We start from the raw sequence: 27,158 nt of genomic DNA on the forward strand, positions 1-27,158 counted from the left end.
TGGAATTTTTTTTCCTCTTAATATCCGGCTTTTGTAGCATGGTTCAAGAATTATGCCTTTTGTTGGTTATTTCTCTGATATCAGGATCTTTCACTGTGTTCAGAGGAAAGGAAATGAGTTTAGAACTTAACTAGATTCTGATCTTCCCGTGATATGGCACAAAGTGGTTAAGAGAACTGGTCTGTCCTATTGAATCTTTACACGAATATAAAGCTATAAATATTTATGTTTAAGGGTTTTTACCACTGTTTTGATTTCTATTTCAATAGATCCCCTTTGGATACTCATCTAATTTGGAGTAGTAAATAGTGAATCTATACTTCAAAATGTAAAAGAAGATATCTTTAACTATCTATTTATAAATATTTGTAAACTGTTGCCTTTTGTATGAGAGATATGTGGACATGATTATAAGCTCTCCAGTATTAGGAAGCCTCATTCTGGCTTAACTTTATTTCAGGCACTGGTTAACAGTGGAAATTAAAAGAATTATTAGTATGTTAAAGTGTTAAAGCATCTTTCTGTTTGGTGACTTTTGGGGAGAACATTTCATACTGTGAATTCACTGTAGAAGTATCTAGTCTGCTTGTCTCCCTGCCCCCACTGCCCCCAGTGTATATATTCAGTTTGATGTCAGTTATCATGGTTTACAGCATGGGGGATATGTGTATATATGTAGATATATGTAAAATCTAGTAGGTTATTCTGCAAGTTTATCGTTTGACACTTGCATTTCTTTGAAATTCTCTGTGCTGGCACTTCCTGGTCTTTCGGGCCAGGCATCATTCTGAGCACTTAACATGTAGTAATTAGTTTATATCTTATAACAACCCTGTTAGGTTGGAACTGTTAACCTCTGTTTAAAGAATAGGAAGCTGAAACACATAACTAGTGAAGCCAGAATTTTCTTTTTTTAACATCTTTATTGGAGTATAATTGCTTTACAATGGTGTGTTAGTTTTTGCTTTATAACAAAGTGAATCAGCTATACATATACATATATCCCCATATCCCCTGCCTCTTGCGTCTCCCTCCCATCCTCCCTATCCCACCCCTCTAGGTGGTCACAAAGCACGGAGCTGATCTCCCTGTGCTATGCAGCTGGTGAAGCCAGAATTTGAACCCTGACAGTCTGGCGGTATACCCATTCTCTTAACTACTGTGCAATACCTATTTCTCTAAGCCTCAGTTTCCTCACCTAAAAAGCAGCAATAAAAAGATTATCTTTTAGGATTATTGGTAGGGTTAAATGAAGCAATATATGTGAAGAGACTGATACAGGAACCTAGTTATTAATCAGTTAATACTAGCTGTCTATTGTTTGGACACTTTTCTGAGGTTCTTCTGGTTCTTTCTTTGTCTCCTTTATAGTTTTTATTTTTCCTCTGCCCATTCCTTTAACTGGTGTTTCAGGGTTCCATTCTTTTTTTTTTTTCCTAATTCATATTTATGTATGTATTTATGTATGTATGTGTGTATGTATGTATGGTGGCATTGGGGCTTCGTTTCTCTGCATGTGCTTTCCCTAGTTGTGGCGAGTGGGGACTACTCTTCACTGCGGTGCGTGGGCTTCTCATTGCGGTGGCCTCTCTTGTTGTGGAGCATGGGCTCTAGGCCGTGCAGGCTTCGTAGTTGTGGCTCGCGGGGTCTAGAGTGCAGGCTCAGTAGCGCATGGGCTTAGTTAGATCCCACATGCCGCGAACTTCCCGGACCAGGGTCCGAACCCGTGTCTCCTGCATTGGCAGGCGGATTCTTAACCACTGCGCCACCAGAGAAGCCCTCAGGATTACATTCTTGACCTGTTTTCTTTGTTTGTTTTTGTTTTTGTTTTTTTTGCGGTACGCGGGACTCTCACTGTTGCGGCCTCTCCTGTTGCGGAGCGCAGGCTCCCGACGAACAGGCTCAGCGGCCATGGCACTCGGGCACAGCTGCTCCGCGGCATGTGGGATCTTCCCGGACCAGGGCACGAACCTGTGTCCCCTGCATCGGCAGGCGGACTCTTAACCACTGTGCCACCAGGGAAGCCCTGACCTGTTGTTTTATATCATTCTGTATAATTCCCCTTCGGGAGTTTCATCCAAGTCCCTACTTTTTAACTACTGCCTATTTCCTATAGTCTGATGACCCAGTTTTATACTTTCCTCCTGAGCTGTAAACTGATGTATCCAAATGTCTATTTTACATCCTCCCTTGGCTACCCCCATATGTCCCTCCAGCCTGATGTGGATAAAACTGTAAAAGGATTTTAATCTAAAATGGAATTGAAAGATATGGAATGGAGAATCTCACACTTGTGCTCTCAGAACAATGAAACTTAAAGACTGAGAGACTGATTTCCCATAAATGCCTGATTTACAAAAGTGAAACTTAACCTCTGACCAATGAATCTCTCCCCATCTTTGAGCCAGTGAACTCTGCATGGCCCCTGATTGGACCCTCCCCTTTTGCACTCCTTGCCCATAATTGCAACCCAGCCTAAACCTTCAGTGGACTCACCTGTAGCTTACTGCAGCATGCATGTCCTGAACTTCAATATCTCTGCTACTCCAGGATAAACTCGATTTTCGGTAACTCAGCTTACCTCTTTTCTTTTAGGTTGACATTGCGTGGTGTCATAAGTGATCTGAAGGCGCCAACCACTTGAACTTCCGGGATCAAGTGAGGTTCCTGCACTTGAGTCCTTTGCACTGTTTGCTTCTGTGAGTCGCTGTAACTTTCAGTTTGGTAAGTCTCCTCTCAGATCTCAAGCTACCTCCTTTTGGTTGAGCTGTCTTACTTTATTCAAAATCTAGATAGAGACAGATTGTCTTTCTGGTAAGTACTCTTTTGTTTCTGATAATTTTATCTAGTCATCTGAATGTACTAAAGGTGGCCTCCCCCTTGGGGAATCCTAGCCAGTGCGGTACGCGGGCGTCTTACTGTTGCGGCCTCTCACGTTGCGGAGCACAGGCTCCGGACGCGCAGGCTCAGTGGCCATGGCTCACGGGCCTAGCCGCTCCGCGGCATGTGGGATCTTCCTGGACCGGGGCACGAACCCATGTCCCCTGCATCGGCAGGCGGATTCTTAACCACTGCGCCACCAGAGAAGTCACCACTCAGGTGGCTTTTAATTCCATGTGTATAAATTGCCTGCACAAGGACTTATCCTTGTTGGTCAAAAGAACCTGTATCGAATGGGAGACAGTGTTCACCCCTGACCTTGTCAATCTGCCTAATAAATTAGCTCACACCATAGAAGGTGACTCTAGAAAAAAGACAACTAAGATTTTGAATCTACAGCACCAACGGATAGAAACTCCAAAGCAAATCCGTCCTACAGGACTATGACATTATTGTAAAAAACCTGACCTTGGTAAAAGGATTACTACAAATAGAAATCCAAATAGTCACAACCTTCTAAGAACCCATGGCCAAACCCACCCCCAATGATGGGACTCCAAGGACACACAGGGACTGTTCCTTGTTCTGCCATTATGTAGACTGGAGGAAACTACTCTCCAGATCAGGGACAAATTCCTTACAGTATTTTTTTTTAATACATTTATTTATTTGTTTGTTTGTTTGTTTATTTATTGCTGTGTTGGGTCTTCATTGCTGCGCGCGGGCTTTCTCTAGTTGTGGCAAGCCGGGGCTACTCTCTCTTGCCGTGCGTGGGCTTCTCATTGCGGTGGCTTCTCTTGTTGTGGACCATGGGCTCTAGGCACACAGACTTCAGTAGTTGTGGTGCACAGGCTTAGATGCTCTGTGGCATGAAGAATCTTCCTGGACCAGGGCTTGAGCCCATGTCCCTTGCATTGGCAGGCGGATTCTTAACCACTGCGCCACCAGGAAAGGCCCACCTTACAGTATTAATTGACACAGGAGCTACTCTTATAAGTGCTCAACCCCACTACAATTAAACGGTCCCTTTCTTGGAGTAATATGTATGTTCAAATAGTGGGAGTCTTAAAAAAACTGCAATGTGTCCATATTTCTCAGCCCATATTTTTTTGTCTGGACCTTTGCAAGATAAATGCCTGCTCCCAAACGTTTACTGGGATGAGATTTTCTGGAGAAATACAATGCTGCCTTTTTTTTTTCTCTCAAAAGGCAGAAATATCCCTTGAGTTTGAATTCTACACTTAGGAAAATTTAACCCCTTTTGCCATTATTGGCACTCTACAAACCAAGGCAGTCCAAACTTTGTACTCATCTGTCCTATTAAACCTGGTATTCCCTAATATTTGGACAAAATTCTTAACAGAAAAAGGCACAATTCATGGTGCCCCTCCCATTATGATCCAGATTGACCACACAAAACCTCTCCTAAGAATAAACAAATATCCTGTGAATAAAGAAGGTTGACAGGGCATAAGGCCCATTATAGAGGACCATAAGGCCCAAGGGCTTATTATCCTTTGTGCTAGTCCTTGTAATACCCTTATTTTGCCTGTTAAAAAAACAGGATGGGGCTTCCCTGGTGGCGCAGTGGTTGAGAGTCCGCCTGCCGATGCAGGGGACACGGGTTTGTGCCCCGGTCTGGGAAGATCCCACGTGCCGTGGAGCAGCTGAGCCCGTGAGCCATGGCCGCTGAGCCTGTGCGTCCGGAGCCTGTGCTCCGCAGCGGGAGAGGCCACAGCAGTGAGAGACCCGCGTACCACCAAAAAACAAAAAACAAAAAACAAAACAGGATGAGGATGGAGATTTGTCCAAGACCGTAGGGCAATAAATAACATTGTAATTCTCTGCCGTCCTGTCTTTTCTAATCCCCACATGCTGTTGGTATCCATCCATACTGGAAGCAACTTTTACATTCTAGTCAACTTATACAGTGGGTTTTTAGTATCCCTGTTGAAAGGGGTAGTCAGCGTCTCTTTGCCTTCACCTGAAGGACAACAGTACATCTGGACAGTCATGCCTCAAGGCTTTACTGAGGCCTTCTGACTTCTCACAAGTTTGAAAGACTGATTTAAATGACATAAAATTCTCTGGAGGCTTTCTGGGACTAGCTGGTCATTGTCATAATTGGATCCCAAATTTCTCCTTAGTGGTTCAGCCCCTATATGCCTTACTAAAGAACACCAACCTGACCCCATTGTTTGGATGATCAAGATAGCTTGGCCTTTCAGATCTTGAAGGAAAGCCTAATAAATCCACCTGCCTTTGGACACCTAAATTATCAGCTACCCTTTTTCCTTTTTGTATATGAAAAGGAAGTGAATGCCCTCGGATTACTTACCCAAAAACATGGGGACTATCACTGACCTTTAGGTTTCTACAGCCAACAGTGAGATCCAGTGGCCTGAGAATACTCCACCCCCACCCCTTAGAGCGATGCCTGCTTCCACTCTTTTAGTAAAGGCTACTGAAGAGACTGTTATAGGGTCCTCCTTGATCATCTTTGTACCTTAGCCTGTTGAGCCTTTCTTAAATTTTGCACCACACTCAACACCTTTCAGCGAGATGTCTTACCACCTATGAAATCCCCTTACTAACGTCCCTTCATATGACTCTTATTCATTATAACAGTCTCAACCCTGCTATCCCTCTTCCCTCTTGCACTGATGAAGTTCCCCATGTCTGTTTGACTTTGATGGATCACCTCTTGACCCCTCATGATGACTTACAAGAAACCCCCTTGGTGAATGCTGATCTGGTTACTTGATGGTTCCTGCCTAAAAATTGAGAATGGCAAATTCTGTGCCAGGTATGCAAGGTCATTGAGGCTGCACCCTTGCCTTCGACCACTTCAGCCCAACAAGCGGACTTACATGCTCTCACTCAAACATGTGTTTTAGCCAAAGGCAAGACGGCAAATGTCTGTACAGATAGTAGACATGCCTTTGGGATAGCCCATGACTTTGGAATGTTATGGAAACAGTGGGGTTTCCTTACTTCTAGTGGAGTTAAAATTAAGAATGGCCCTTATGTCCAAAATTTGTTGGATGCTATACTGCTGCCAGCAGCTCTGGCTGTCATTAAAGTTCCTGGGCATTCCAAGTCAGGTTTTCTGGAAGCCAAAGGAAACCGCCTCACCAGGAATCCTGCAAAAAATGCCACCCTTCTGAGATCTATAAACCAAACCTCTGTCATAGTCCAGAAGGCTACTCCCCCTGGCAAGGACCTAAGGGAACTAGCCAGGGAAGTACAACAGTTGGCCTCTGAAAGAGAAAAACAGAATTGGAAAATCAAAGGCTGTTGGTACTGTGAAGTAAAGGGACTCTGGTTTGGACACAGTAATAAATTGGTCCTGCCAAAAAAAATCTAAAATTTCCCTTTTTAACTACCATATATGAATTAAACCATTGGTCCAGTGAGAAAATGGTAACATTTATGAATCAATATTGGTGGAGAAACATCGGCAAGGCCACAAAAAACACATATCTTGTCCTAAATTCAACCCAGAGGAGACTATCTACACTGCCTGGGGACATTTTGATTTACCCAATAGACCATTTGAGGTCTGGCAGATGGATTTCATACAGTTGTCCCTGTCTCATGGATATAAATATATTAGACTAGTAATGGTGTGCATGTTTTCACATGGACTGAAGCATTTCCATGTAGAAAGGCAGCTGCCTCTTCTGTAGCTAAAGTCCTTTTAGGAAAGATTACTTCCATTTGAGGAACCTCCCTGGAACTCCATAGTGACTGGAGAACCCACTTTACTGGATAAGTACTTTCACAAATCTGTGCCATCTGGCCAGTTCTACAACATTTTCATTTTGCTTATCATCCTCACTCTTCAGGACTGGTTGAACATACAAATGGAATTATCAAGATCCATTGGCTAAATTATTTAAAAATCTCCAGATACCTCAACCAAAAATATTTCTGCTGGTTCTTCTAAATCTTGGACCCGTTCCATTCAGGATTCATAAGCTCTCACCCTTTGAAATAATTATAGGACAGCCAACGCATTTAGTCCCTGCTTCCTTTGACCTACAAATAATAAAAGGGGATATATTTCAGTTTTGCAAAGGTCTAATTAAATCCATTGACAATAATAATGCTTTGGAGGAATAATCTTTCCACAGCATGCTCCCAGGAGACAAAGATGTCAAACACCACCCTTTGCAGCCTGGTGACTTCGTCTGCTGGAGAAGACATAGCCATAAAGTTTCCCTCCAACCTTGTTGCAAGGGCCCCTACCAGCTGTTGCTGACTAACCCCTGTGTCGCTAAGCTCCAAGGGATGGACTCCTGGATTCATGCGTCTCTTCTGTAAAAAGGCCCCCAAACTTGAGTGGATCTGCAACCTAACTGGTGATTCAAAGCTAAAATTTTCTACTGAACCAGATGACATCAGAAGTAGACAGCTTTCCCAAGATATCCAGACAGGCCTGTGTCATGCTGCTTAAAGTTCTAATTGCCCTTTCTTTGGCTTTCTTGCTGCTCTCTTTAGCTTTAGCGCATCCCTTGGCGCACCTTACCAAAACTCCCTGATTCTGCCAGCCTTACTGATTGTTTGATTTGTGCCAGAGCTAATAACATTCATGATGAACCTGAACTGGTAACCTGGCCATTAACCTTAGAAGGATGGAGAAATCTGTCTGGCAGAGATGTAGGCTTTTCCTTTGGTACCTTTGAAGAGGTGCATGTTATTCCTTGCAGCAAATTGGCACCAGACATTACAGAATTCCATTGGGTGCCCCCTGCCCATAAAGGAATACCCCTTAATCAAGTCTGGACTCTTACCCAAAATCTTTCTTTGTGTTTTGAAAACATTTATGGTACTGGCAAAACTCTGGCCTCCCTCCCACTAAACGCTTGTAACTATACAATTCTATATGACTCAGATGATCGTGAATTCACTCCCTGCTGGAATCAAGAAGACTAAATGTCTCCTCCATTAATGTAGCTCTGTGGTGGGATAATGAAAATTATAATGGTACCAGGGAATGGGAAGCGGATGTGCTTCCTTTCAATGGTACTTAATAGGGAATTGATCAAAAATCTGGTGAATGGTGGGAACTTAATTCGACTCACCTTCTCCCTAGAGATTCCCCAGACCTCCATGAGAAACTTACCCGCAATAATCAAACTCATCTATTATTCCATATGTATAGAAATTTAAAATGTTCTTATAGCCATTCCCACCATGCTGACTGTCATGTGCTATGTGTAAATGACCATGTTTTTGATCCTGAGAGCTCTTCTTTTATACCAGGAAAAAAAGGGGGCCCACTTAACACCCTGTCTTTAGAAAACACTGGTTATTTCTTTCTGTGCAGAAACACTCCTCCTTAAATGGAAGGGACGTTGTGGAGTTGTTGCCCTTCCGCTGCCTATGTACCCAGTCTGGGTTCTTTCTCCTAACAACTTAAAAGAGCACGTCAAAGCTGGGATGGATATAATTTTGGATGGATGCCCACAAATAACCCCATAGTAGATAGAAAGGGGTTTGGGCGTGCCTTTGCCTGAGTCTTTTTCCCCTTGGGTTGGAGTAACGGACTTGAAAAAGCAATTTGAAACCTCTCCGTAGTCATGGCAACTACCTTTAATGCTTCTCTTAGAGCCTTTGAAAATCAACAAACCCAAACAGACAGCCTAGCGGAAGTAGTCTTACAAAACCACAGAGCACTACACCTCCTCACTGCACACTAGGGAGGAACCTGTGTCCTGCTTGGGGAAGAAGGCTGTTTTTATGTTAACAAATGGGGAAAAATAATGCAAGAAATAAAAATGATGGACAGTATCAATCTGTTAACTGAAATAGGCCAAGCTCCAGGACTTGGGACATTCTCAACCTATTAAATATTAGGTAGCTGGGGAAACTGGTTGAGAAGTTTGTTCCAGTCAGTAACCATAACTGGACTTCTGACCCTGGGTGTCATCCTCCTAATGAAATTTCTGCTGTCTTATTTCAGTAGGCAAATGTCTTTCCCTCAGACGTATGTACAAAATAAAGTTCCTAAGGCTCATCATGAGGCTCAATTGACCATGGAAATCAACCTGACCACCTTAGAGGACTATGACTGAGATTCCCCATGTTGTTCAAATGAAGCCAAAAATCCACTTGCCATTTCCCTCTTCGGTGGAACAGAACATCTTAGAATGGTCCTCTGCAGCTCCAAGGGACACACAGCCCAACATCTAACAACATCTCTGACTAAACAAATACCCACGCAATAAGGTTGATCAGCGATACTGTCTGTGAAAGATCCTGCTCAAGCGAGGGAAGAGCGAAAGGATTTTAATCTAAAATGGAACCAAAAGATATGAAATGTAGACCCATTCATGTGCCCTCAGAAAAACAAAACTTAAAGACTGAGAGACTGATTTCCCATGAATACCCGATTTCGAGAATTATCAAATTTACAGATTTATCGAAACTTAACCTGTGACTAATGAGCATCCGCCAAGAATCTCTTCCTATCTTCGAACCAGTGACTTGCTGCATGGCCCCCAACTGGACTCTGCTTTTTGGCACCGCTTGCCCATAAAAGCAACCCATCCTAAACCTTCAACAGACTTGCCTGTAACTCGTTGCAGCTTGGCTGTTGCGAATTGCAATTCCTCTGCTGTTCCCAAATAAACTTGATTTCTGGTACCTTGAGCTTCACCTCTTTTTTTTTTTTTTTTTTTTTTGCGGTATGTGGGCCTCTCACTGTTGTGGCCTCTCCCGTTGCGGAGCACAGGCTCTGGACTTGCAGGCTCAACGGCCATGGCTTACGGGCCCAGCCGCTCCGCAGGATGTGAGACCAGGGCACGAACCCGTGTCCCCTGCATCGGCAGGCGGACTCTCAACCACTGCGCCACCAGGGAAGCCCGCCTCTTTTCTTTTAGATTGACTTTTTTCTTTTTTTGGCTGCACTGCAGCGGCATGTGGGATCTTAGTTCCCCGACCAGGGATTGAACCCGTGCCCTCTGCATTGGAACCACAGAGTCTTAACCACTGTACTGCCAGGGAAGTCCCAGAGATTGACATTTTATTTTCCTAACTGATTTTCAAAAAGCAGAGAAGTTTAAATTTTTAATTAATTCAAGTTTTTCTTTGCTGGTTTGTGCTTTTGGATTCTAAGAAGTCTTCACCTAACCCAGGGTCGTAACTTCTCTGCTTCTTTCCTAGAAGTTTTGTAGTTCTTGCCCTCACATTTAGTTCTATGATAATTTTGAGTGAATTAATAGTGCTTGTTCAGACCTCTCCTTTGTTTGATGTTAATAAGCCACTGCAGTGTTGGGCCTGGGATGCTGGAGGGCTTTCCTCATTGTTCTTCTCCACTCGCAACTTTTAGCAGGCACTGCTGGCATGTGCCAGATAGGGGATTTCTCACCATGCTGTTTCTCCTCCAGCAGTAGACTTTTGATGCTTTTTACTCAGTGTGAGAATCGTGATGGAGGCAGAGGGTCATTCTCCTCCGTGATGATTTGTTTGTTTTTTCAAATGTATACATCTGTGCATAATCACGACTCACAGAGTTCTCTTGCTTTCTTCCCCAGTCCAGATTCCCCCAAAAGATAACCAGTATTCCGATTGCCACCATTGTAGATTTGTTTTACCTGTTCTTAAACTCTGTATAAGTGAAATCCTGTAGCAACCTTTTGTGTCGGGCTTCTGTCACTAAACAGTTCTGAGATTCGTCCACCTTGTTGCATGTACCAGTGGTGTGTGGGTTTTTGTTTTGTCTTTTGCTGTGTATAATTTTATTGTATTAATATACCACGGTTTATAAAGACTGTTTAAACAATTGGATAATTGTCTAATTATCTAATTAATCATCTTGTAATTATCCTGAAAGCTTGTAATTATCCTAAAAGTAACATGCCAATGGTCTATTCACTTTGTGGCTGAGGCCAGAAACCTAAGAATCATCTTTGACAATTGTTCTCATACCCCTCTTGAAGTCTAATGAGAAAATGCTGTTTATTCCTCTTTCATAATTGTGGCCTGAATCCAGCCACTTCTCCCTACTTTCGTATCTCTTGCCCAAAATTGTGCACAAGCCTCTTTACTACTTTCATTCTTGCGCTGGGTCTGTTTTCCAGTCAGCAGCTGGAGGAATCTCTTCACAGACGTTTCTCACCTGCTGTCAACCTGCAGTGGCTTGCTTTCTCTCTTGAGAATAAAATCTGAAGTCCTTACCGTGGCCTGCAAAGCTCTTATCTGACTGCAGCTACCCCTTCAACCTTATTTCCTACACCACTTTCTTTCTCTGACTCAGTGTTAGCCGCACTGGCCCACTTGCTATTTTTCTCTGCCCAGGAGAGAAAATTATCTTCTGCCCATTTTTGGATTGGGTTGTTTGTTTTTTTTGATATTGAACTGCATGAGCCATTTATATATTTTTGAGATTAATCCCTTGTCGGTTGCTTCGTTTGCAAATATTTTCTCCCATTTCAAGGGTTGAATTTTCGTTTTGTTTATGGTTTCTTTCGCTGTGCAAAAGCTTTTAAGTTTAGTTAGGTCCCATTTGTTTATTTTTGGTTTTATTTTTGTTTCATTATTTTTCTCTTGGTTCACACGGTCCAATACTTTGCTCCCTCATTTTATTCTGGTATTGGCTCAAATCTCACCTCATGAGAGAGGCTTGCCTTTAATGACCAAATCTAAAAGGCTATTCCTGCCCCATTTCTTGCCTTACCCAATATTATTTTTTATAATACTTAATCACTATTTTCATTATTATAATTAGTTGTCTATATATCTGTCTGTCTCCCCACTGCTCTTTGTTGAGAGAAGGGACTTTGCTAAATCCACTGTGTTTTAGGCCTGTCATGTTAGCCATTTGAGAATCATTTCTGAATTATTGAATAGGGATTTAATTATTTTTTAGAAATATTTATTTATTTGGCTGCACCAGGTGTTAGTTGTGGCATGCGGGATCTTTAGTTGCTCCATGTGGGATCTAGTTCCCTGACCGGGGATCAAACCTGGGCCCCCTGCATTGGGAGCATGGAGTCCTAGGGATTTAATGATATTGCTTATCAGTTTTTAACTATAACATAATATTCAAGTGGATTGTTCTTTGATAATGTTAACATCATTCTATTATAGGTCACTACTCTTTATTCCCCCTCCAGTTATTACAGAGAGCATTTGCAGTTATTACAGAGTTATCGCAGTTATTACAGAGAGCATTTGCTTAGTTTTTAAAAGCATCTATTGAGAATTAGAAAAAGAAGTAGTAAACATAGAGTACCAATTCAAGAATTGGATTATTCCACATTGCTACTATCTGTTCCAAATTAAGACATCTGGTGACTGAAGAAGTTTGGTTTATTCTCTGTTTGGTTAACCAGCTGGTTGTTTTGGAAAGGCAAAGGCAGTTCATTGTTCTTGTTGAAAGAAGCTGGGTATTCATAGACTTACTATAAAGGGTGACTTTTGGGTGAAAGATTTACTTGAGAAACTGGATATCTCAAGATGTTATTGAGGAAAATGTCTTTGTTTTTTAAAGATACTTTGAATGTTATATCTGGAACCTGAAGGATAATCTCATACTGCATGAGAAAGTGTGTGTGTGTCATTCCTTCCCACCCCCTCCCTCTTTTCCTTGGTAACAAATTCCTGCACTTTAAAAACTGTGCTCTCCCTAAGCATTTTAGTGTATTTAATGCATGAAGTGCCATATGTTGCTGCAACCAGTATCTTGAACATTCGTGTGAACAAAAATAGTATATTCAGGCTCGCTAACCAGGATTAATTTACAAAGACATTGTCTCAGTCATTAATGAATATGATATTGAAAATTACATTGAAATTGTAGCAGATGTCAGTTTAGCATACCTTCCACTAAATATGCAGCACTTCTGCCCAATTTAAAACAAATTGTTCTTTGATAGATTGTTTTAAGGCCAATTATGTGTCAGTTTAAAACATACACACGAATTTCTCTAATTTTTTTTTTTTTTTTTTTTTTTTTTTTTTTTTTTTTTTTTTTTTTTTTTTGCTGTACGCGGGCCTTTCACTGTTGTGGCCTCTCCTGTTGCGGAACACAGGCTCCGGACGCGCAGGCTCAGCAGCCATGGCTCACGGGCCCAGCCGCTCTGCAGCATGTGGGATCTTCCCGGACTGGGGCACGATCCCGTGTCCCCTGCATCGGCAGGCGGACTCTTAACTACTGTGCCACCAGGGAAGCCTTCTAAATTTTTGATATAAAAGTTTTCTCAGAAATGTTCTGCAGAAGTTAAACCAATGCATGCTTTTTATCCCAAGGTATTGATTTCTCTAGGGCATACTGGTAGTGCATATGAGGGACTGTTCTTTAATGTCCAGTATAGAACTTTTGTAGCTAACATTAGATTTTTCCCATTTGCCACTGACCTTGCCACTAGCACATGACATTAGACATTAGCAGCTACTGCTTCCAAATGCTCTGCTAACACGACATTGAAACTTGAAGAGTACTAGCCAGGTATTTGTAGATTGTCCCTCAATTGAGTTTGTTTGACGTTTTCTCAAGATTAGGCTGGGGTTATGAATTTTTGAGACGAATGCCACAGAAGTAAGCTATCTTTCTCATCACATCACATCAGAGGGCAAGTGACATCAACATGACTTACTACCAAAGATGCTGACCTTGATCAGTTGGTTAAGGTGGTGTCTTCTGATTTTCTCTAGTTGAATTTACTATCTTTTACTCTTTCAATACTCTGTTCTTTGGAAGCAAGTAATTAAGTCCAGCCTATACTCCAGAAGAGGAGAACTGAGCTCCACCTCCTAGAGGAGGTTGTATCTGCTTATATAAGTTGGAATTTTTCTGTAAGGAAGATATGTCCCTTCTCCCTCATTTATTTACTTACTCAATCATTTATTTTTATCAGTATGGATTCATGGGTATTTATTTTATTGTTTGGCCGCTTTTTTGCTCAAACTGGTCTAGAGTGACCAGTGGGAGATCTTGGCTCTTGCGTCTTTTTTTTTTTTTTTAAGCACTTCTTTACTTTCAGGCACTATTTGATGCTGTAGGCTCATCTTGTATTTTCCCTGTCCAGACCCAATTTCAGGCCATTTGTCCAAGGAGGTCAAAAGGTAGTTTTAATTTTTTGGGGGGTATAGTTGATTTACAATGTTGTGTTAGTTTCAGGTATAGAGCAAAGTGAATCCGTTATACATATACATATTTTTAGATTCAAGGGTATTTTTAATAGGGTAGATCTTAAGCCTTTCTGATTGGTACCTAACTAAAAGATAAGAATTTTGGAGTTCACTGAGAACTTGTTTCACTTCAGTGAAACTATATCATCTTCTAAAACATACTGAAGTTCATTTGCTCTTTAGAAATGTATTTTTCATTAAAAAATTAAAAATGAAATCTTAAAAAGCACCCACTCGGGCTTCCCTCGTGGCGCAGTGGTTGAGAGTCCGCCTGTCGATGCAGGGGACACGGGTTCGTGCCCCGGTCCGGGAAGATCCCACATGCCGCGGAGCGGCTGGGCCCATGAGCCATGGCCGCTGAGCCTGCGCGTCCGGAGCCTGTGCTCCACAACAGGAGAGGCCACAACAGTGAGAGGCCTGCGTACCGCAAAAAAAAAAAACCAAACAAAACACCCACTCAATTTAATATGTCAGTGGTTTATTCAGAATTGAGAGTTGCTGATTTGATATTCATGTTCATGAAATTTTGCATATTGTTTCATTTTTTAAAAATAGTTTTAATATAAAAGTAACAGAATGCTTTCATTTTTAAAAGCTGTAGAATGGTATTTTTTAAAATGTGAATGTGAAATGAAATAAGGCAAATCAAATGAAGTTATTAGAAAGAAAGGAAATCAATATTTGCTTATTTTCTTTATGCCAAGAATTATGCCCACTACATCCTTCTGCTTTGTGTTCCTGTGTCATCCTCTGATTATCTCTGTCCTTGTACCATCACCCTATAGTGTAATTGTTTACTGGTCTTTCTCCTAACTTCTTGAAGACAGCAAGTATGTTTCTCATCTGAATCTCCAGCATTTAGCACTGTACTTGGCTATAAAAGGTGCTCAATATCAAGTATGTCCATTTCTATCCCCATTTTAAAGATGAAGAAACTGAGGTTGGGTTAATTTGTACAATGATGACTTTGCTAGTTTGTGGTAGAACAAGGGCTTGAAATTAGTATATTTTTTTCTTAAACGTATATTGCTTTTTTATTGTACCACACTGACAGATTATTGACAAGCTGAAAATTACTTCACTGCATTATTTCCAAATTGACAATCTCTGAAAACATTCATAGGAAACTGGTAACATTTGACGACTCCTGGGAGAAGAAAGGGGCTTGAGGACAGAAATGTTCTAAGATATTAGTTTTGGAGCCTTTTGAATTTTGAGCCATGGGACTATTTTAGAAATTCAAAAATATAGATAAATTTTAAAAATACACAAACTTACCAGATAGAGTTTTATATTAAGTTTTAAAATATTGTAGCATTTCAGAGGTTTGTTTGTTTTTTTGTTTTGTTGGTGTCTTTAGAATGAGGGATCCTACCATTATTACTGAGCATAGGTTTTTATAGTCTTCTGACAATTCCTTTGTGTATCATATTTTTTGGAATAGGTGGGAAAGGGGAGAGGATAGAATGTTCTAAAGGGAACAAAAGATCAAAGTCCCCATCTTTAATATGAATGACATTTGACTTTTTAAAGTATGTTCCCTAAATCTTTATTTGTAGGAGCCTCTTACATTAAGTCAGTACTTGGTGATAACACCCAAGACTTTATTTGATTATCTCTAATTAGTTAGGCTGGTTCTGGCTGCATTAACAAAAACTCCACTGCAAATTGACTTAAATAGTCAGAAAATGTTGAATCTTATACACATGGAATTAAAGTTCTTTCCATCAGTTGGATTGGGTACCCTTTAGAATTAGCATTCCACATGTGAACAGATTGTAGTTAGGAGGGGAATACATGCGTGGACTGGCAAAAATGTAAGGTTTCTGAACAATTACTGGTTTAAAAGGATGACATTACTATGGTTAGGTTAATCAGGATCCATCCCTGGTGCTACAGGCAACTGAAACAATGTTGATGCCACATGGAGGGGGAAGAGGGGTGAGTTGGAGGGGTTCCATCATACTAGATGTCCTCTACAGTTTCTTAATTGCCCTTCAAATAAAATAAGATATATGTTTGACCCCTCCACTGCTAATAATAAGTTTTGAGGAATGTAATTGTTCGTGGTGGATAATGGGTTGCATAGGGGTTTCTTTTAATATTCTTTATTCCATACAAATTCCATAATAAAAAATGGGACACAAAAAAATTAAAAGTGATGGCTGCTTACTGTAACCTTTTTCTGTGTTTGTGTGTTTTTTCAATCATCCTGCTCCCTTTTTTAAAAAATAAATTTATTTATTTATTTATTTTTGGCTGCATTGGGTCTTCGTTGCTGTGTGCAGGCTTTCTCTAGTTGTGGTGAACGGGGGCTACTGTTCGTTGCGGAGCGCAGGCTTCTCATTGTGGTGGCTTCTCTTATTGTGGAGCATGAGCTCTAGGCGCGTGGGCTCTAGAGCGCAGGCTCAGTAGTTGTGGCACACGGGCTTAGTTGCTCGGCAGCATGTGGGATCTTCCTGGACCAGGGCTCGAACCTGTGTCCCCTGCATTAGCAGGTGGATTCTTAACCATTGCTCCACCAGGGAAGCCCCCATCCTGCTCCCTTTCTTTCTCCTCTGCTTATATGTAGAATTAATATGTAATTCTTCCTCTCAAAGCCTAATAGGCATATTCCTTAATTAAAGTTGACACTAATATTTTAGTACTTACATGGAAAAGGAATAGCATAGAATTGAAATGAATACAGGTTCACAGGTTTTAAAGTTACAATTTGGGTTTCAAATCAAACTCCCCCTGTTATTACCTATGAGAGCATTGGCAAGCTAGTTTCTCTGAACTTCAGTTTCCTCTGAAAAATGGTGATAATAATACCTGTCTCATAGGGTTAAATGATTAGGGTAAAAAAATTAGATTTATCAATAAGTTTCTAGCACACCGCCTAGCATTTGTTGAACTCCAGTTATGATTATTTTCTTCTCTGTGAGACTCAATCATCCTAGCCCAATTTGATAGATATGTTAGCATTATTGTAGTTAAATTATAAGTGTGGATTGTGAAGTTATTAGAGCCCATTCCTGAATGACTTTTCCCATTTAGCTTCTCCCTGCATTGGGGACATTAGCCGAATCTCTGCATTGTGCAATCATCAGAGCTAGTTCCTTGTGGTCAATGGGCAGTATTAAATTTCAGCTGTGGGGAATTAGTTTTTCTGACCCAAGTCTGTTAAATTGTTTCAAAAGAAAACTAGTCCTTTATCCAATGTACAGTTCAAATACAACTCTTATTCTTTAGTTGTAAAAATGTAATAGTATTTGTTGGTTATGCTGTCAGATCTTTCAAGTATAATGAACATTTATTCATACCTGAAAGACAGAAATATATCTATTTCTAAGGATACTGCTCATTTCTGACTTCCTACAAAGTAATATGCCAAAGACTTAGTATAGTGCCTTTTGTAATCAGTAGTTTCTAAATAGGTATAAAATGTGTGTTTTCGTTTAATGCATTTTTTCATCTTGTTTAAATGAGAAAGAAAGCTACTTCCTCTTCCATCATGGAATGACTTAAGCTACCTAGGCTGTCCTTCAGATTTCATATTCAAACTTGGCCAATTCAGGAATAAGAGCAACACCTAGTTGCGGCTAGATGTATTTAGGATGTACTTTATATATAGAAATAACATTTTATTGGGTTTATTTTAATAGGAAGTAAAATGAAAGAATATTTTGATTGATAAAGATAACTTAAATTTTACTAAGGCAAAAGCCACAAAAGAAATACTTATGTTTAGGGATTTTGTTATCAAGTAACTAACTCTTTATTACCTAAGGACATTTCTTCAGATTAGAGATTAGTCAGCATTTCCCTTCTAATGTGTTTCAAGGTGGCAGTTCACCAAGAAGTTAATATTTTCACCCCCTTGAAGCTTAGCCTAAGCTGTTTGTTTTAGGGTGTCTTTCTAAACATCTTCCAGCTACTGCATTATATTCAGACATGAGAATTCTGTATCCCAGTAAAGACCACAACAGCAGTGGTGGTGGCTCAATGCCAGGACACTGCTGGGGGTCTGCTATTTCCTGATCTGTACCAGGTGGGTCAAGATGAGATATTAGTAATTTTTTCAGAACAGTTAGGCCAATATTTAAATTGGGTTATGGTTGCTTGCTACATCTACTAACTCAAGGACAAGGAATTTTTTTTAATGAAAACTCTTTAGCCAAGTGAACCAACATAGCTTTAGACTCTACTAAACTTCCTTTACCTGGACCTCTTCTTGTCTCATGTCAGTGTTGGGAAAGTAAGAACTGTAATGTGATCCAACAGGTAGTGGCGGTAACTCCATCCATTACTTTCTCTTTTCTCAGCTGTTCTCTTTTGGCTTATCTTCATTTCTCTTCTTTTCTCCTCCCTACTCTTTGCTTTAGTACTCTTTTCCGTCCCTCTCTTTTTGTCCCCTCTTTCATTTGTGTGTGTGTGTGTGTGTGTGTGTGTGTGTGTGTGTGTGTATTAATATAAGAAAGGCTCACTCTACATCCTCAGCTCTTACTAGCCTGTTGAGATCTAGAATGCTAACTAAGCTTCCTTTTATGCATCTAACAGAAATAAATAGAGAAAAGATTAAAATTATGGATAATCTTATTTGTTTTCTTTATATGTTTTTGTTAGGTTGAACTATATGAAGTTGTCAATATTGTTTTGATCTACAGAAATAGATTGAACCTTATAGTTCAATATACTCTTAGTAGCCTTCAGCAGAAGTGAGATTTAGAAATGGATTGGAAGGGAGATCAGCTCGGTGCTTTGTGACCACCGAGAGGGGGGGCGATAAGGAGGGTGGGAGGGAGACGCAAGAGGGAGGAGATATGGGGATATATGTATATGTATAGTTGATTCACTTTGTTATAAAGCAGAAACCAACACACCATTGTAAAGCAGTTATACTCCAATAAAGATGTTAAAAATGAAAAAGAAAAAGAAAAAAGAAATGGATTGGAAGAGAGCCCTGAGTAAGAGAGTTGGATGTTCCCCAGAGGTTCTGGCTTAGAGAACTGGGTGGGTCAGAGTGTTGTCATGGTGCCAATACCATTGACCAACATGGAGAACATTGAGAAGCATATTCTGATTTTGTTTTTAAGGAGAAGGTTGGTGGGGGCATAAATAATCAGTTTTACTTTGAGGTGTAGTGGGACATGTTCGAGGAGAAATGGCTAGTAGACACTTGGAAATATGGACTTGTAAATAGATGAGCCCATTGGCACTTAGGTGGCACTTGAAAACATGAATGTCAATGAGGTTGTCTTGTGAGAATGTCAAGTGATAAGAAAAGAGAGCCTATGGCTTATCTTGAGGACTGGGAAGTGGGTCATACAAAGAAAACACAGAGAAGGGCATACATAGAAGTAAAAGGGTTTATTCATCATTTTAGAATGATCCATTAGTATATTAAATTAAAATTAACTATGTAGCCTTGGAAGTTATATTTCAAATATGATTCACTTGCATATTAATGTGTTAAAGCATAAGCCAGAGGTTTTCATCTTTTCCCTAAGAGATTAAACTATTTTACTCTTTGTATCTATGGACAAATGAATATGAACTCTACAGCATGAGAGTGTTGTAGGAGCTACCTACCTTCTAACATCTATCTTTTTTTTGAAGTACTATGCTGCATTTAAACAGTGTGTCAGGTGGACAACCATTGAGATTGTTACCATTACTACTGTCTTAAAAGTGTTTGTTGTAGCGTTCCATCTGGGCCCACTCTGCCTGCCTCATCAATCCCCAGATCCTTGCAGGGGACTGTTCCAGTGTGAAACAGACTCTCCAGGCAGCACTGTGGAGGGAAGGAGTACTGCACTACTATCCTGCTTGGGGGTAGCAGTGCATAGTCAGAGTCCTATAACTTACTATTAGCTTAAAAGTCACATTAAACTTTCTTATTGTTTAAAATCTGATATTTAATATGCAGAGATCAATATGAAGCAGCAGCAAAGAATTGTTTCTTTTGTAATCTCATTAATACTTTGACTAGTATTTCAAGAATGGGCAGTTGTTTCTATCTGGAATTAAAAAGGATTTTTCCTTGAAGTGTATAGGCAGTACACTCTTAAGTGAACACACATTTTAGGATGTATTTGAAGAGCTTGTAGTAAAAAAAAATTAAGTTAAATAAGTTTTTTTTCACAAATACAAATTCTTTTTCTATATTTCCTTTTTGTACTTTATTTAAAGTACTGCTAAAGAATGCCAGGTTTCCCTGGTGGCACAGTGGTTGAGAGTCCGCCTGCCGATGCAGGGGACGCAGGTTTGTGCCCCGGTCCGGGAAGATCCCACATGCCGCGGAGCGGCTGGGCCCGTGAGACATGGCCGCTGAGCCTGCGCGTCCGGAGCCTGTGCTCCGCAACGGGAGAGGCCACAACAGTGAGAGGCCCGCGTACAGCAAATAAAAAAGCCATTATTTTACTAATTTCCATAAGCACAGCTCCCCCTGCAAACACACAGACACATGCAATATCATTTTAGATTTATTCTGTTTCTCCTGGAAGAACTCTTCAGCTCTTAATGCATGAAAGTTGAATCAATTATTCAGTCATTTATTCAACAATCATATTGATAACAAAAAAGCAAGAAAGAGTCAGGTAATAAGTTCACCTCACCAGTAAAATCAGGTTTTTAAAAAATATTGAGTGAAAAGAGCAAATTGCAACAAAGATACATATAATTGTGATGCCACTTAAAAAATTTCTTAACCATAGGAGTTGTGTCTATAAGGTTTCATTTCTTTAAATAAAAAACTGAGGCAAATGTGGCAAAATGTTAAATCTGGGTAATATGTACAGTACTTGGGTGTCTGTTTCCTTTTTTCTACACTTCTTTGTATATTTGAAATATTTCATAATTAAGCATTTTTAATTTTTTTTATTAATAAAATGGGCAGTATGATAGGGGGGTGACAGGCTACTTTAGATTGGTTGATCAGGGAAGCTCTCTCTGGGGAGATAACATATTGAGACCTGAATAACAGGAAGGAGTTACACAAAAAAGGTACAGAAAGTATTCCAGGCAGAGAAGCAGCTATTGCTACAGTCCTGAGACAGAAGCAAGCATGACATGTTGAAGGAGAGAAGGCCATTTTAGCCTATCTGGTTGTAAAACCAACAGTTATGCTGTAGAGGTAAATGGTCATTTAGTCTCAGAATACTTGAAGCATGCTCACCATTTTCAGACTTATTCTTGTACAGAGTTGTTCCATTTAGGGCTTACATACTAATTGTGATATTGACATATCAAAAGCACACAGAAGCTGGCTGCCTGAGGAGTTTCTCAGTGGTCAAGTTGGGGACGGTTTGAGCACCAAGAAGAATTTAAGTAAGTAATCAAACTTGTTATTGTGAGTCTCTATGATGTGATGCAATAGGAAGTACCCAGGGCTTCCCTGGTGGCGCAGTGGTTAAGAATCTGCCTGCCAGTGCAGAGGCCATGGGTTCAATCCCTGGCCCAGGAAGATCCCACATGCTGCGGAGCAACTAAGCCCATGCACCACAATTTGAGCCTGCGCTCTAGAACCCATGAGCCACAACTACTGAGCTCACGTGCCACAACTACTGAAGCCCGCGTGCCACAACTACTGAGCCTGTGTGCTGCAACTACTGAAGCCCACGTGCCCAGAGCCTGTGCACTGCAACAAGAGAACCCACCGCAATGAGAAGCCTGCGCACCGCAACGAAGAGTAGCCCCCGCTTGCTGCAACTAGAGAAAGCCCGCACACAGCAACGAAGATGCAATGCAGCCAAAAAAAAAAAGTACCCAGCATCACCTAAATTTTATCCCTGATAACAATATTAAACTGGAATCTAATCATGAGGAGGAAGCAATTAGAAAAATTCAGAATATGGGACATATTATCAGACAACTGGCCTGGACTTTAAAAAAAATTCAGTGTTAAGAAAACAAAAGATTAGGGAGGTGCTCTGTGTTAAAGTATTTAGAAATGAAGTGATATTTTGTCTGCAGTTAACTTTCAAATAGTTCATCAAAAAATGTGTGTGTGTGTGCTTATAGAGATAGAAGAAAGCAAGTTGTTGAACCTCGGAGGTGAAAGGCTATGTGTGTGTGTGTTCGTTGTACTATTCTTTCAACTTTTTAAGTTTTTAAATAGTCAAAATTTAAAGTTGGGGAGGATGCTTATTCTTTTTTTGAAGCCCAATGCAACTTTTAAATATTTTTTGCCTTTTGGTTTAATTGTTTTGTTTGGAGCCACTCTGATAGATCCAAATTCTTCCCCATGTGGTGTTAGTGGTATTGATAATGGTAATACTGGTCATTTTTACGTAACATTTGTTGAATGTGTATCATGATATGCCAGACACGTTATTTCAGTTAATCCTTCTAACAACTCTTGAATTAGTGTTCATTTCTCCTTGTAAAGATGAAAATACAGACAGTTAAAAAGCTATCACTAAAGCAACAGAAAAAAAAGCATTTCATCTTAAGAATGAAAATGTGAATTTGTGAGGCAGGCTAGAATATTCATTGGTGAAAGCAAGATAGAAAAGTTTGTGATAAAGTCACTAGGCATGCATATTTTTCTGGCCTTGAACTTGTTCTGTATACAACCTACCATTGAGAGGCAATCTAGCGTGGTGGTTAAGAGCAGAGTCCCTGAAGCCAGAATGCCTAAGTTCAAATTGCATCTCCAACATTTACAAGCTGCTACTGCCTGAGAAGCACATCTCCAGAATTCCTACTGGGTACCTCTATTAGTTTTTTATTGCTGCTGTAACAAATTGCTGCAAACTTGGTGGCTCAAAACAACATAAATTTATTATAACTCTGGAGGTCAGAAGCCCAAAATGGGTCTCAATGGGCTAAAATCAGGGTGTTAGCAGGGCTGCACTTTCACATGGAAGCTCTAAAGGAGGCTGTTTCCTTGCCTTTTCAGCTTTCTAGAGGCCACCCAATTATTGGCCTCCTTTACCCAAACCAGCAGTGTGTCTCTCTGAACCTTTCTTCCATAGTAACATCTCCCTCTGACTCTCATATTCTGCCTGCTTCTTCTACCAGTACTTTTAAGGGCACTGGTGATTACTTTGGGCCCACCCAGATAATCTAGAATAATCTCCCTATTTTAAGGTCAACTGATTAGCAACCTTAATTCCATTTACAACCTCAATTCCTCTTTGCCATGTGACCTAACATATTCATAGGTTCCTGGGATTAAGGCATGAACATTTTTTTTTATGAATTTATTTACTTCTGGCTGTGTTGGGTCTTCGTTGCTGCACGCGGGCTTTCTCTGGTTGCGGCGAGCGGGGGCTACTCTTCGTTGCAGTGCTTCTCATTGCGGTGTCTTCTCTTGTGGAGCACGGGCTCTAGGTGCATGGGCTTCAGTAGTTGCGGCACGCGGGCTCAGTAATTGTGGCTCACAGGCTCTAGAGCGCAGGCTCAGTAATTGTGGTGCACGGGCTTAGTTGCTCCACGGCACGTGGGATCTTCCCAGACCAGGGATCGAACCTGTATCCCCTGCATTGGCAGGTGGATTCTCAACCACTGCGCCAGCAGGGAAGCCCCATGGCATGAACATCTTTGAGGGACCATTTTTCTGCTAACACATCTATGTTTAGATTCTATAGTTGTTAAGGCAGCTGGGGCCAGGTGAAGATGATCTCAAAGTGGAGATCCTGGCTAATGCGGAGGATTGTGCGTAGGACCAATTATTAGGTTTGAGCTGAAAGGAATTACTAAGCAAGGTATGTACATGTTTTAAAATTCTCTTACTGTCAGTAGATTCAGTATATAAAAAGTGATTTAATTAGAAGTAGGCAACTGAGTTTTAGGGAAATGATTAAACTATTAGATTTTAGTTCTGTTGTTTTGTGCCAGCTCCCAGAGGGAAATGTTCTTGATTTAATCACAATGTAGAGACGCTTTGGGTTTAATTTTAATTTTTGTTTTTATTACAGATTTTTACTACCCTTGGATGCACTCCTGATATGGAGAAGATTGAGGAACAATTTGCTAATTTGAACATTGTTAAACGTTCCTCAGAAACTAAAGAGCCTACTTATCTGCTTGGCATAGACACATCAAAGACTGTACAAGCAGAAAAAGGAAGCTTGGTTGCTGTTTTATGTTCTAATGGATCAATCAGAATATATGATAAAGAAAGATTAAATGTACTGCGAGAATTTAGAGGATATCCTGGACTTAATGGAGTCAAGTTTGCAAATTCCTGTGACAGCGTGTATTCCTCATGCACTGATGGCACTGTAAAATGTTGGGATGCTCGATTAGCCAGTGAAAAACCTGTCCAGCTGTTCAAGGGTTACCCTTCCAATATTTTTATCAGTTTTGATATCAGCTGTAATGATCATGTCATTTGTGCTGGTACAGAAAAAGTTGATGATGATGCATTGTTGGTATTTTGGGATGCAAGAATTAATTCTCAGGATTTGTCTACTACTAAAGACCCACTTGGTGCATATTCAGAGACACATAGTGATGATATCACTCAGGTATGTTTCCATCCCAGCAATCCCAACATGGTAGTCTCAGGTTCAACTGACGGCCTGGTAAATGTATTTGATATTACTGTTGATAATGAAGAAGATGCACTGGTTACAACCTGTAACTCAGTTTCCTCAGTAAGCTATATTGGTTGGTCTGGGAAAGATTATAAACAGATTTACTGCATGACACATGATGAAGGATTTTGCTGGTGGGATCTTAATCATCTGGATACCAATGAACCAATTACATGTTTGAACATCCCGGATGTCAGAGAAGTAATTAATGTGAAAGAAGGGATTTTGGACTATTTGATTGGCGGCCTATATCATGAAAAGACAGACAAATTGTTTGTAGTTGGAGGAACAAACACAGGAATTATTCACATAATGAGCTGTACTACATCAGGATTGGTGCATGTGACCAGGCTTCAGGGAGGGCATGCTGCTACAGTCCGTTCTTTCTGTTGGAATATGCAGGATGATTCTTTGCTAACTGGAGGAGAAGATGCACAGTTGTTACTTTGGAAACCTGGAGCAGTAGAGAAGACGCTTACAAAGAAAGACAGCATGAAAATAGCATCCTCTGTGTACCAGCGAGTTCGAGTTCATAGTAATGATTCTTATAAGAAAAGGAAAAAGCAGTGATGTTACATTGGGAGTTTACTTGACAGGTTTTATAGTTGCAAATAATTATTTCTGTGTACTACCTGTTGTAGATGTGTTTAAAGCTCATATGTAAATAAAAACAAGCCAGTTAGCAAACAGTCCTGAAAAAATGTTGAGAATGGTTTAATTCAGGTCTTTGTGTATTCCAAAATTATTTTTTTTTAAGTCGCCATTTGAGTATGTAATCAGTGAGTTGAAAGTAAAATTACATTCCTCATTTTAAAAACCCATCTGTTGAATTAGTAAATGTTGAGTTTGAAGAAATAGCTTTGATAAAGGCTTTTTAGAAGTAGATGGCTGGTGTGACTTTATAAAACAGGTGGTTTGGGCTGTGTTTTTTAAGCTCAATTTTTTACATTTTAAATCATCTTCATTATTTATAAAACCAAATCAGACTGTTTCTTCATTCGAGAAGCTCCTACTTGCTTAATACATATAGATTACATTGGCATATTTAAATATAAATATTCTAATGAATTTAAATAGAATTAAACCTTTTCAGAAATAGTGATTTGCATTTATTTGAGAAAAGTATATTTAGTAAATATTTGCGTCCACACTTTAATATTGTTGGTTAAACAGTAAACAGGTGTTTCACTGATGAAAAGGAAATTACCTTGCAGAATGCTTTTTGAGACTCAAAGTGAATATACAAAAACAAAAGTATTTATAATAGTAGAATGACTTTTTATTTCAAAATATTAGAATATTTTGTGATAAAATTTTCTTCTATAGTGTTTCATCCATCCATAATTTTAAACTTGAATTTTTGTTTACTGCTAATTTTTCCATCCTTCCTTTTAAATATTTCTCTAAAGAAGCTTAATTAAAAAGTTGATCCCGGGGCTTCCCTGGTGGCGCAGTGGTTGAGAGTCCGCCTGCCAATGCAGGGGACGCGGGTTCGTGCCCCGGTCCGGGAAGATCCCACATGCCGCGGAGCGGCTGCGCCTGTGAGCCATGACCGCTGAGCCTGCGCGTCCGGAGCCTGTGCTCCGCGACGGGAGAGGCCACAGCAGTGAGAGGCCCGCGTACCGCAAAAAAAAAAAAAAAAAAAAAAAGTTGATCCCTCTAAAGGTTTGGTATCTTATCTCTCAGACTGTAGCACTGGGGGAAATTTTTATTTTTCTATAGAACATTTGTAACTTATATTTAGATATGATTTAGCTTAACTCAAATGAGACTGAACAACAGGTAAGTTGTTGTTATATTAAATATATTAAAAATACATGTTTCTTATTTGGAGAGATTCAGCTATTCTTGGTATTGTCCAAACCATAAACCTGAGGGTAATATAGTACTTTTCCTTTTTCCCTTAACCAGTCAATCGCCAAGTCCTGTGCCATTCCACCTCCTAAAATCTGTGAGCCTGTTCTTTTGACTTTACCCCCCCACCCCCGGCACTACTGCCTTAGATAAGACTTTCATCATTTCTCTCCTAGATTACAGACTCTAATCTGCTCCAGTTCATTCTCCCTACTACTTCTAGACTGAACATCGAAAACACAGATTTGATAATGCCTCATGCTGCTTAAAATATTTGATACATTTTGATCTTTTGATAGAGGACTGTTTAAAATGAAAAACCATGTTTTCAAGATATTTAGGATATGAGACAATGCTGACTATGTTGTAAGTGGGAAAAGTTGGTAAAAAAGACTTTCAGAGACACTGCCTTTATGCAATAACAGGAAATGCAACAGGAGTTATAAAACAGCAGAGCTCTTAAAAATATTTAAAATTCAGAAGTAATTATTAGAGCTGTAAGATGCAAGTGAGGAAATACCTCTGAAAGAGACAAAGTGAGAGAAAAGATAAAGGCCGCAGGAGGGGTCTAATATCAGACTGATGGTGTTAGAAAGTGAAAAAAAAAAAAACTTTTTAAGGGGTAGGAAGGGATTATTAAAATGAAATAACATAAGAGCCTATCCCAGAACTTCATTCTTTAGGTTGAAAGGCCCAACAAGGGTGTCAAGTGTAATGAATGAAAAAGACCCACACCAAGGCATAGCACTGTGAAGTTTT

General features: G+C 40.1%; 2 protein-coding genes across 2 annotated transcripts in view; both read left to right on the forward strand.

Moving 5' to 3' along the window:
• The first annotated feature begins 2,596 nt into the window (after positions 1-2,596).
• Positions 2,597-25,546, forward strand: WDR89 (WD repeat domain 89). Its single transcript, XM_079912195.1, has 2 exons — positions 2,597-2,724; positions 23,925-25,546. The coding sequence occupies exon 2, from the start codon at positions 23,955-23,957 to the stop codon at positions 25,113-25,115; it is 1,161 nt and encodes a 386-aa protein (XP_079768321.1). The 5' UTR covers positions 2,597-2,724; positions 23,925-23,954; the 3' UTR covers positions 25,116-25,546.
• PPP2R5E (protein phosphatase 2 regulatory subunit B'epsilon) overlaps positions 2,598-27,158 on the forward strand; it is a 204,166-nt gene continuing 179,605 nt past the window's right edge. The window contains exon 1 of the mRNA XM_079912189.1: positions 2,598-2,724. The gene's annotated coding sequence lies outside the window, so the exon portion shown is untranslated. The remainder of the gene's footprint in view (positions 2,725-27,158) is intronic.

The sequence above is a fragment of the Stenella coeruleoalba genome (assembly GCF_951394435.1).
Source record: "Stenella coeruleoalba genome assembly, chromosome: 2".
Classification (NCBI taxonomy): Eukaryota; Metazoa; Chordata; class Mammalia; order Artiodactyla; family Delphinidae; genus Stenella; species Stenella coeruleoalba.